This window comes from Syzygium oleosum, unplaced genomic scaffold (genome assembly GCF_021117445.2).
Source record: "Syzygium oleosum isolate NSW1041296 unplaced genomic scaffold, Sole_v2.1 Sole_v2.34, whole genome shotgun sequence".
NCBI lineage: Eukaryota > Viridiplantae > Streptophyta > Magnoliopsida > Myrtales > Myrtaceae > Syzygium > Syzygium oleosum.
The window spans coordinates 2,693,187-2,705,749 of NW_026607518.1; the positions used below are offsets into that span (position 1 = coordinate 2,693,187).

The 12,563-nt window shown below is 39.5% G+C and overlaps 1 protein-coding gene and 1 non-coding gene across 2 annotated transcripts; one reads left to right on the forward strand and one right to left on the reverse strand.

The window, feature by feature from the left end:
* Nucleotides 1-293: 293 nt before the first annotated feature.
* LOC115666709 (small nucleolar RNA snoR83) lies at nt 294-453 on the forward strand. The gene has a single exon (XR_004003949.2). It is a non-coding gene; the product is annotated as a small nucleolar RNA snoR83 (small nucleolar RNA).
* A 4,208-nt stretch (nt 454-4,661) lies between these two features.
* On the reverse strand, nt 4,662-12,273 carry LOC115662924 (dolichyl-diphosphooligosaccharide--protein glycosyltransferase 48 kDa subunit). Its single transcript, XM_056305044.1, has 13 exons — nt 11,880-12,273; nt 11,535-11,671; nt 11,192-11,317; nt 10,708-10,761; nt 10,475-10,588; nt 9,021-9,076; nt 8,901-8,942; nt 7,436-7,511; nt 7,044-7,115; nt 6,826-6,951; nt 6,638-6,742; nt 5,770-5,853; nt 4,662-4,904 (listed from the first exon to the last, which is right to left on the reverse strand). The coding sequence occupies exons 1-13, from the start codon at nt 12,160-12,162 to the stop codon at nt 4,857-4,859; spliced, it is 1,323 nt and encodes a 440-aa protein (XP_056161019.1). The 5' UTR covers nt 12,163-12,273; the 3' UTR covers nt 4,662-4,856.
* Nucleotides 12,274-12,563: the final 290 nt, after the last annotated feature.

Sequence of the window (12,563 nt, forward strand, 5' to 3'; positions counted from 1 at the left end):
TTGAAAAATAAAATAAGGAAAGTAGCTGCGGGGTCGGAATCTTGAAATACGCATAAACACGGGGACCTAAACATCAAAAGACGACAACTTCAAGCGAGGATCATTAGGGTTTCGCGTTCTTGAAGCCGGCTATAAAAGTCGCCACACGGCCGACCCAGAACAGCCCCTGCGTCGCTCGCAGCAGCAGCAGCTCGAAGGTGAATTCCACGTGACTCCATGGAATCCGTCATCTCTCCTTCCTTCCTTCCTCCCTTCTTCTTCTTCTTCTTCTTCTTCGAAAGCGGCCTCCATTAATCCCAGGCGAGATTGAGGGGGGGGCTGGTGTGTTTTCTTCTTCCCCCGTGCTCGCCTGATTCATGGGAGGCCCAGATGAAAGTGCCTTCTGGGGGCTTCGCTGATGACGCCTGCTCTGCTCTCGCTTCGGGCGTTTACTAGTAGCTTTCCCATACATGAATTTGAATTTTGATCGTCTATCGATCTATATAATCTTTGCTTCTCCATTCTTCAAGAATCGATTTGCTTTGTGTCTTCTTCTTCTTCTTCTTCTTCTTCTTCTTCTGCGTTGTGCGAGCATTGAAGACGAGATCTGTTCGGACGACGGGGTGAACTTTTCGCCGTACGTGATTTTTCCAGAAATGCGGCCGTTCTATATCGCTTCGAAATAATTATGACGCTTTTGCTGACGAGAAAATAATTTTTACGTGTCAAGAGTGAATTTCTCTTCTTTTTTCCCTAAAGAAAGAAATTTTTCTTTTTATTTTAGGGCTATTTCCGAAAAAATAAAGCACCAACCTTTTATGGCCCGAACTTTTTTTTTATCTTCATAAAAAACATCAACTTTTATTCTAATCCCAAATCTGATCCCATGATGCGGAATTTTTATTTTGTTTGAATCAGATTTGGGATTTAAGTGAAAGTTTGTGATTTTTTATGAGATAAAAAAAAAGTTCAGATCAAAATGACCACTCAAGGTAAAGTGATATTTTTTTTTTGGAATTAGGCATTTTGTTTGCACGTAAGGATGATGAGGAAAGAATTACCAGCTTAATTTTTTGAACTTTCTCGCATTTGATTTACTGAAAATGATTGGTTGGACTTAAAATCATTTACGGTCAAAGATAAAATTACCTTTTGGATAAAAAAATTATTTATGATTAAAGAAAATATATAGAAAATGAATTTCTCAATTTGGGAAATACATTTTTCTGAAAAATGATTTTCTAGAAAGTGTTTTCTTTTATCGCGAAATTTTTCCCGAAACAATAGAATTTAAAAGATACTTGAGAGAGAGAGAGAAAGAGAGGCTATCGAAAAGGCCGAGCGGCAGCGATCAAGAATGACAAAGGTCCAGTCTCCCTCAAGCGACCGTTTCGCCGCCCGCCATCATCCAAGAGTGAGAGAGACTTTACATCGCCCCCATTGCTGTTAAGAGGGGAAAATTTACTCGATCCTCTAGAGGACATTTTTGAAGGGGAGGAAAGGGCAAATCCAATGCCCATTTCACTTCACATTTCTCAGCTCAAACATATATAATCACACATCCATTACAAACATCTCGTGATGGAAATCGCGAAACAATGTACGATTGCATCTAAACAATTACGCAGGCCATAGCCACACGTGAGCTTGCATCATCTTCTCTACTCTAGTCTTCTTGAATTGAAGGCTGACACTCAAGTACGATTAGCATTTGCAAGGAGACCACTTCTTCACCATGATATATACATATAGGTACATGCTTTCATTCTTGGTAATTAACTTGCTATCGATATATAGTAACGACAGAATATGAATTGCACAAAAAAAGCCACGACTCGTGTTCCCATCCAGATTTTTTCGGCTCGAAAAATGTGTATTAATTAGTGCACCATATATGTCAAACCAGCTCGATATAACCATGTTTGAAAAGGCTTATGAGCTTTCAATGTTTAATTTTTAAAACACATTTGTATGCAGACCACATAACAATCCTTTAGCTCTCATCACATAGATCAATTGAGTTTCTTAATTAGATTAAAACATGCTTAATTTTTATGCATAGCTCATAGGGTCTTCTCCCGAGGTTTTATAACTAGGCTCTATTTTAAACTTCCCAAAATCTTAGGCTCCCAAAACGCCTTACTTGGCTCGTAACCCGCCCAGAATAAGTTAGTAGCAATTCTAATATAAATTTGATCAAACAATGAATGAGAAACAAAGTGACAATTGACAAGACTTGGGAGAGCCATGCTAACCGCAAGTGCCACCTGGGAAAAGAGTTATTTGCGCTTGCCTAGTAATCTGTTAAACTCTCTCAAATTTCACCTAGGTAGGGTCTCAACACGCATTCTCGTAGCAAATAAATTTCACGACTTAGTATTGCATTTTTCGCTTCCTCTGTCATCCCAACACCTTGCACCACAACTTTCTGTTGCTTCTCCTCCTTATCGCAGCATGTTCGCCTTTCCTTGTCCCTCTGCCGCTGCCTTATGCCGCCCTCTTCTTCTACCATCATCACCGCAGCTCGGTACCGCCCTCCACCAGCCGATCACTATTGACCGCCATCGCCGCTTGCCGGTGCTACGGCTAGGGCTTTCCATCTGTTGGTGACCAGTGGCTTGTGGATTGGGCTTATCCTCAGTCCATTGGGCCTTGATTTTTTTTAAAATTATGTGTGCTGGGCCCTTTGACCTTCGTTCCTGTTGTTGTTCCCAGCCTTCATGGGCTTGTGTTTGGCATTGCTATTTTGTTGTTCGGCCTATTGGCTATTGTGTCTTTACTACTTAAGTACTTGTGCGACTATTAATCTAATCTTTATTTGCTTAGCAGAAAAAGCACGACATGGAATCAATGAAGTTCGTTTGATCTCCTAAACGAGGCGATTTTTCCAAACACCTTAGGTTGCAATTAGCCATTCGGGTAAATTGACCTACTAAGATAAAGATATGATTTCTGATATCCTAAGAATTGCTTGGCACATAATCCTCAAATTGAAAAAGAAAGAAAGGAAAAAGACCTACTTTTTGTGCAGCGGAAGCATCGTCCGAGGTATGCAATTACCAATTGGCGCTCATGAGACCCACTTGAGAGAGAGAGAGAGAGAGAGAGAGTTCTTTTTAGGAAAATTCAAACAAACCCTTAAAGTGGCGCCCATTTCTCAAAATTCCTCCCAAACTTGATTTTGTTTCGAAATATCTCTTAAAGTTGATCAATTTGGTCCAACATCCCCATGATGATTACTCGTCAACGCACACGTCGTCTTTTTCGGGAGCATTTTATTCCCAAAAAAAGATTTTTCCAATACGACTCGTGCACATAAAAAAATATTTAAAAGCTTCAAATTGCCCCAAATTTAATGTTCAAAGAGAAAGGGTTAGGATTTCTCGAGCATAGATCGAAAAAATGGAAATGGAGAATCACTACAAATGCGAGAAGAGAGCAGTAATGAGAACATCGTTACCTGATGCGAACCCCAGTAGGGGCTTTCATACATGCGGGAAGTACGGCTCAAGTTCATGGTGGTTTTTTGGACCAAAATGGCCCTAAGACAGGCTCGAAATGTGCCTGCGATGAGCACATTTTGGTCGGCCCACCGTTCTTTTCAACGGCGATGACGATGAGCTCGGGGAGCTTCTCTGGTCAAAGCAATCAAATTCGAGAAAACTTTTTAAAACAAAATCCAAGTCTTTATGGAGTTCCTGAGAAACGAGAGCCCCCTTCAAATGGTCATTGAGTCAAAGGCCTTCTAACTTTATGGGGTATTTTAAAACAAAGTCTTAAGTCCGAGAAAAATTTTGAGAAATGACTGCCACTTCGAGGGAATTTGTGAACATTTCCCCCCCACCCTGATTTTTTGTCTTGATAGATTTGATCGAATACAAGTGGAAAGCTAGTTTTGCCTGTCCGAGATCATAACTCCGCGTACATACTGTACCTCCTTAAAGATTATGACATGTAACAGACCATCAAGCTAAGTATCATCTTGAAAATAGCTTAGGGTACCGTGTTTGCTGTTTTCTTTTTTTTTTTGGTACAGAATTCAATATCAAATGAGCAGAGAGTGAAACAGTTTCCTTCAAAGCAATCCTATGTCTATAAAGGGTCGTTCTCTAACCAGGTCGAGTTTGTTCGTCACAAACCATGAAACTGGATAACTCACGTACAGGGCTAAAAGAGATCCATTTCTGATACCTTCAATCTCCCGAACCAGTGGACGCAATCACGGTCCTACCAAGAAGGCAAGGACCATCTATTTGTCCACGGGCGATGGATAGAGCACATTCGATCTCTAAAGTATGTTCAAGACGGCCACAAACCGTCTGTATTTCCTCTTTCATTTGAAAATATTGCGACCGCGCAAAGTCGTCGACTATGTCTTAATGAGCATGCTACTTTCAAACTCCATCCCGGACACATACTTGAGCCTCAAACCACTCTGATAAAAGATGTGGTCCTGCAATGTATGATGCGTTGCTGACTGATGGAAAGAGAACGTTCCAAACATGAAATTTTACCCATGGCACGAAGGCTTCAACGAGGCAGGATCGGAAGGAAGTGATGCAAGGGTTTCATTTGAGATATACAATCAGGTAGCAATTCCCCTTACCTCACCTTCATAGCAGGTAGCTCTTATGGATGCATCTTCATCTGGTAAAAAGACGGGATAGGTTGTTGCTGAAAGGTAAGAAATTCGCAACCTGGCTTTATGTTTTGTACATGAAACATGAATAGTTACTATCGCATATGGAAAATTGGAGGAAAATTTGTCATCCATCTCTTGCAATACTTTAAAAGTTGGATCTTCATGAATTTCTGGAACATAAGGTGCTAAAACTTCTACAAAAATTAGGTCTCAAGAAGGGGAAAGTGTAATACGTCTACTTGTTGTATAAGTGGACAAAGGTGAAGAGAAAGAAGCCCGCCATCTGCATTAATACGGAACGCTGTCAGAAAAATATGTAAGGCTGTAGAGAGAAATAGTGTCGGTCAACTGAGACTTCGTAATGTTGAGATGAAGTTAACAATCATTTGGGCCCCAATAAAAGTTCAGGCTTAGCAGCATTCACAGTTCAATTGGATTAATTTGGAGAGGAATTTAATTTTTTAACCAAACAGATGTAGAGTTTATGGGGATACCAAAACTCTCAAACAAAAACCAAATCAAACTAATGAAAGTTTACCATATTGCTTTCACTTTGAACCAAACCACTACCTGAGTCTAATCTTTCACCCACAATTAGCAATGTAATCTAAGCTCAATGAAGAGCACAGTTGGCAACCTATGACCAAATGATTTTCAAGTGATTCAAATATGTAAATAAACAGACAAAAGAAGTTGTATTCAAATTAAAAGCCAAACTAAATTCACTAGTTTTAATTTTTTCCAAAACATAACAAAATTGTAGAACCAACAACGAAGAAGTTTTGTAGGGGTGTGATTTGAAAATTGATTTCCAGTTTTAACTTTTAGCCCCCCGTATCCCACACAAAACTTGACAATGAACGGGAAAGTCTAGTGTCCAGAAAAGGAAAAGGAAAGTCTCACTTGGATGCTTCTGTTTATGTACAACTACACAACCATAGACGTGATGTCAATGGTGAGAGTTTCCTAATCTAATTAGCTAGGAGCAGAGTGGGAACACTTCACGGATGGATTAAAGTCTATGCAGTGCGAATCCCACAGTCCAATGCCAAAAGAAAGAGGGTGTTACCACCGCACTGGAAAAGTGTAACATAGAGAAAGATTTTGGGAAAAACATAACAAGAGACTAGTGGTCCACATGATCATACCATAGAGAATGCTGCACCATAATAGGGATAGGCAGCTGGAATAAATCTTTCATACTCGTTGTGTCTGAAAGGTCGTACTGGAATCTGCAATGGAATATTGAAACCAAAACAATATGACTGCGCTGTCGGAGCCACAACGGCTTTCAATATGATAAACAGCAAAATAAAAAAAGTATTCAAACAGCAGATGATAAGGATTTATGCTCACATAATTAAGTTTGATCATTTTTTATGCTTTCTTAGAAGATAGAACTTTATTGACACAAATACCTCAGGTCCATCAGGAATAGACAAGAACAACAAACTGATAGCACAAAAATAATGCTCAATTCTAGGCACAGAGGATGCATTCTTGGTAAGTAAAAGATATCTTCTTGATTTAACAACTTTTTGCTTAAAGCCTTCTTATATGGCAATGAAATCAGCTTTGACCATCTACAAACTCAAGCAGGAGGTAGCTCTATCAGGCATCACTTGGAATAGCAGAAATGGGTTTCAGACAGTGGGTTGCTTTTTGTCATTTTTTTTCTTCAAACAGGACCTGTATAAGCATGTGCTTGACCAAGCAACACCTACTGCAGTTTACAGTTGTTGACTACTACTTTGCACTGCGCAAATTACGTCTTCTCTGCAGTTGCTACCGGCAAGTACCCATACCAGGAAGCTTATTTCAAAGGTGAAAAATCACACCATCATTGACTCTCACAAAGAAATGAAAATGCCTTCCAACCACCAACATAGTGGAATCCAGACAGATCAATGGATGGTTCACAAGCTCACACAAAAGGAAAGTGCAAATAAGCTATAAGTAAGATATCCAAGGCTCAGATCAAAAAATATATATATCTAATGCGGAAGAGTCAAATACCTGCTTTGCTAGGGACAAGCTAGTGTATCCAAGCCTTTGGTATTCAACCTTGAACTGGAAAACACCATAGACATCTGGAACCTTAAATGAAGTAGAATAGACACCCTGCAGGAAGACATGATAACAGTTGATAAAATTTCTGGAATGAGGAAAGGCAGAAGGTGAAGAGTTACTGAAAGTTATATCACCTTTTTGTCAGTAGATAAAGTTTTCAAAACATAAGGGCTCATCATGTAAAACTGAACTTGAACATCATCTGAAACATATGGTTGCCAGCTGCTTCCAGACCATTCGTATATCTCAATGGAGTATTCCTACAACAAAATGTCAATCGAAGTGGAATTTTGCTTTTCAAAACCCAAACCATCTTTCTTTTAGACATTACAATCAGAAGGAATAAACTTACCAGGTCATCATTGATCCTATACATCGCAGGTTCATCAGCTTCCCCAACTTTATTGTGTTTCACATTCACAGCCTATCAATAGGGAAATGATTTAAGGTGATGAAGTAGAAATAGAAAATAAAATAGCAGCAGCAATGAACAATAACTAAGCATCATCCCATTGCGCTTATCCAAACAAAGACCCCCTATGCCGCTGCACTCTATTTTCAGATATGAACAGTTATGTGAGAACTAAAAAGTAATCCAGATGAAACCTTTTCCGGTATAATTCCCAGATAAAACCATAAGGCACTTTACCACTCCACAGATGACACAAATAAACCTCAATTTCACCAAGGAAAATACCTTATACCAGAAACGTACAGCCACTCTATTTATACTGAATGTCTCACCTTTAGATGTCCTCTCTCATGGAATATCCATTTACTAATTTCAGTGAAGAACTGCTCGTTTCCTGCTTTCTCATGCCTGTTTGCACAAAAGCATATTCATCAAATTCCTGTACCAGCTGCAGATTTGGCAATATTCCTGAAGTAATGCACCAGTATAATATCATCTAAAATCATTCTGTACATCTTATGCACACGTCAATCTGGGAAATAAAGTAAACCGAAAACAACAAACGCCACATTGAAGACCCTCAAGATTATAATTAATGTCCAAAATCTGCAACTCCACATTATGGCCCAATATGCGCAGTCCAAAATGATGAACATTGCCTTCCTGAAGCAGTGGATGGGCCGCAGCTATAAATTACAAAGAACTCTCTGAAATCTAAGCCTGATTGACATATCCCACATATAACAGTATAGATAATACCTACACATATTACAAAATTTGAAAAGCATCATCGAACAGCTTAAGCATTCCGTGCAAGTTCAAATCGTATAGAGAACAGTTTTGACACATTAACACAACCGAGACCAATGACTATCAGACTGAAATAAGTAGAATATCTATTATCACTTATGAACACAAAAGCCGTACAACTTCAAATAAACTTTATTTAACTTTCTTGGTATTGCAGAATGCCAATTTTTTTCTGAAATTGCAGAACATATTCAAATGACATGAACACACGACAATATACACACTAGCACATTTTTTCCCAACCAGTGAGCTAGAAGATTGACCATGCCAGCAATGCTTAGAGAAACTGGCTCGCTCAGTCTTCATCAAGTTACTACAGCACTCAAACCTCAAACTCTACAGACGGAATTTGTTTTTCATTCCCTTAACATCATATAAGGTAACAGAAGCTTTCTTCAACATGCATCTATAACCAGGGACCGACCTGAAAATGCAATAGTGGGGAACTTTGAATAAATGCGAGTTTCAATTCAATATTTTGACCTAAAATTAAATTTTGCCCCCATTTATTTTTCATAAATGTATATAGCTAAGTCAACATTCAACATTTTCACTTCAATGTGTCCCACAAATTGATAAAACTTAATAAGCAATTCTAGAATTATCATATTGTAGCTGCCACAGATAAATCAAACCTATTAAATATTCCCTTTTATTGGAATTTTTAGGGTAAGAACACTATTCTAATTACTAAAATGTTGCACTTGATTTATTTGTAATTGTTGATCAAATTTTTCCTCCACTACAAATTTTCTATGTCTATCGCAGTCTATAATGCATTCTCTTCCTCCCCCAGCCCCCTTTATTCTGGCATTAGTAGTAAGGATAACCCATAGGATGAGCATATTCACGCTCCAAGGAAGGATTGCATACATATAATAAATAAAGCAGGGTCCCCAAACGAAACAGAAATATAAATCCTACTTTAGTAAAATGCCAATCAGAAAGAAAGACCAAAAAATAACAAGAAGTCATAGCCTCACCCACCTGGTTGAGCTCCCAGCCTTCTGCACACTTGATCTGAACAATCTGATAAACAACCAGATATCAGCTTGGAAAATGGAAAGATGGAAAGGATAAATTAGATCCCTAAATTTTGATACGTACCGATTGCTGAATATACTCAATGAGCCGGTAATCAATACTCTAGCATTGTTTCTCGCCTGAAATTCGAGGCATGTAAAGTGAGAAATATTGTTGGACTGCTTGCTACTATAGAAACAAATCAACCACTTCAAATGCAGGTTTACTGATAAGAGTGAAGAATTCTAGTATATAGAAGCGAACAGGGAAGTCCAATGAGAAACGAGCCTTCCCTTCGGCACAGAGAGAGAAAGAGAGGGATCCTAGAATCAAGGAATTCAGAAACGAAAAGCAAAGGAATTTCTAACTAAAGGACTTCACAATAAAAGAAAAAATACAAAAGGCTGAAGCTATTGAGAAAATGCTCGACTGAATCCAATGTCCCCTCATGCTGCATATTGGATGAGAAGTAAAAGGACAAGGTAGAATTATATGCATGTCCATCTTAGTTAAAACGATACGCACTGTCAATTCTTTCATTCAAAAAGTTACTCAAAGACACTTCTTTTTGCCAAAAGAATTGGCAGAACCCCACATATTTTATGCAGTGCAAGTCCAACTTCCTCTCTGACCCCAAAAGAATAAGTCCCACTTCCTCGTCCCAACTTTTAAGAGTCCTACAATCAGTATGGCCACAAGCGGCTACAAATTCAAGCTAACCTTCCCATGTGTACAATTTAAAAACTGAACACATTTCGACAGTAATGTACTGGCACGTTGCAAGAAAAAAAACTAAGTATTATCACAACCCTAAGCATGATTTTAGTATTTGAAATAACCATGGTTAGTTCAATAATATTCTAAAAGTAGACTATATAACCATACTATAAAAAATTTTGTAGCCACGGCACAAAAACTATATGGCAATAAAAGACCTGTCTAAGAGATATCGTTCAAGAAGAAATTCAGCGAAGAATTTAGCCATTTTAATAAGTATACTTCAGATATTCATTGCCTCAGTGTTTCTCATCCCAGCAGTCTACTCATATCAAACAGGAGTAAATTCTCTAATATGTCTAAGCATACAAAAGGAAGGTGAGAGGAGACAACTAGGGAACAATATAAAGTAAAACTTAAGTTAAGGTATCCGCCAAAACAAAAAGCATTTCATGAGAAAGCCAATTGACATACTCATCCACCAAAAAGAAAAAAATATCAAGCCTAATATCTCAGATGTTGTTTCAACTCCTCCAGCTAATTATCAATGTATAAAATAGCAGTAGCAACATAACAATATTGTCAATTTAACGAGCAAAACTTATAACCACACGTTGTCTAATGCAAAACCAGTCTCCATGAATGCCTAAATATAGGCAAACCTACGCTTTATCTCGATAATGTGCAGAAATTAGATCCTGCGTTTGTGAAATCCAATTTCACTTATAATTTATGGCAAACTATCTAGAAGAAGAACCAGGACATCAAAGGCAAGGTGAAAGACCAAATTTCGAGGTGCCAACCAGAACAACTTAACTAACCTGCACAACTGAAACCAGTGATATAGCAGATCCAGTAAGTGATGGCGGATTTGACAACTTGGACTTTGGATTAGCAGAGTAGGCAGAAGGAGAAGCTGCAAGAACCTTCAAGACCTATAAATGGTGCACAAAATACCATAGTTTATTTTCAATACCAAAAATGAACTGAAAGCAAACATTTCTAGATGACGCAAATTGCAAACTTGTAACAGCAAAAGAGGATAACACATTACCAGATTGTTGGAAGGATTTAATGAATGTCCAATCCCCTGAAAAAGTACTGGAGCCTGGAACCATGGGAACTTATCAGATAAAAAGCATATCGCTTAAGGCAGAATATAGTCACTGAACCAAAGTCATAAATAATATTGACAACATGTGTCAGACCTTTATCAGAAATGATCAGGACTATATACTCAAAAGCATGCATCAATAGAATCATCTGAGGAGGATCTCAACTTTATATCTTGTTATCATTATGACCAGGGACATGTCAAACATTTAAATACCGACACCATTGACCAATTTAAAAAAGCCGAAACGAATAAAACAACTGCTATAACAGAAAGCACCAGAAGGAACTCTCAGTAAAGAAAGATATGACTTTAATCCTACGATAGTGTCATTACATCACATAAGCATAGTAACCATGAACCAGAACAACCTAACATCTAAGTCATGCACATAATTAACCCAAAGACAGGATTTTTAACTTGCCTCGATTTTCTTATTCCCTAGAATGACACTAGAATCGATGAAATCATCCACAGCAATCAGTGTATGGTCTCCTTCTGTGTCCGAAACTGCATAGCCAACGTGATCAATAACCATAGCCACGGGATCCTGCACCACATTCAGTGAAGATCAATGAAATGACCCAACATTCCCGCATCCAAATGAAAGGCCAAACAGATATCAAAATTTACAACCTAACTGCTGCGTTTGAAAACACCGAATCACACGACAGAAAACCCATGATGAAGTCGCTACTAAAAATCTTCGAGTGACAGAACACGATATCATAGCAACAATCTGAAAAGAGGCAAGAAGCTACGCAGACCTCGTCAAAATCAACTCCGCACTCGGTAGCGATCTCTCGAATCAAATCCGAAGCATTAGCATCGGCAGCAACAATCAAATCGTGGCCCGAATCCACAAAATCCAGAATGGCAGCCTGGTCAAGAGATCCTCCAAAACCTAATTCACCAAGCAAGCAAAAGCCATCAACCAAACTACTTCTCAGATTACATCCACCGATCACACAACACGCAAAAATGAAATTGGTCAAGAGTCAATTGAACGACGCGCGAGCTGCTGCGTATCCGGATTCGTCGGAGCCAAGTCAAACCCGACCTCGGAAGTCGTCATGCAAGAAGCCAAAAGGCGGAGCGACGAGGGAACTCACGCTCGGTGGCCGGACAGAAGAGGATGAGGCCGTCGTACAGGTACTGGCCGTACCGCTGGAGGCCGATCTTGGGGTCGTCGGAGAGCTTGAAGTCGAGGTCGTAGCCGCGGGACTCGAGGGAGCGGAAGTAGAGGGAGTGGGACGACTTGACGGCCAGGTCGTCGAGCAGGACGAGGACCTTGCGGCCCTTGGGGCTCTCGAGGGGGAGGGAGGCAGCGAGGAACGCCGGGAGGAGGAGGAGGAGGAGGGAGGTCAGCGCCGGGAGGATCGGAGATCTCGCCATCGCCGGCGGAGGAGTTAGGGTTCAGGCCGCGACCGTGCGATCTCTCTCTCTCTCTCTATCTCTATTGACTCTCTCGTTGACTCTTTCTGTGAGTTTTGCAGCGAAGGTTTGGCGAGAGCTTGAAGAGGGAGGTGGGGGACGAGGAGGAGGGGGGAGGGCAACGGGGAAGAGGGAGACGCTGTCGTTTTGGCTTTGAATAGAAGATCGAAATACAAAAGGAAATGATTAATATCACGAAAAACTCCAAACCGGTACATAAATTTATCCCGAACTAATATTTTAACCACGAAAATCCCAAATTGAAAAATTTTAACCTCTCTTAGTTTCTGTTAAATTTTACAGTCAAATTTCTGAATTAGATGACACGTGGTAGTTGATGGATATACTAATTTGGGGTTTTA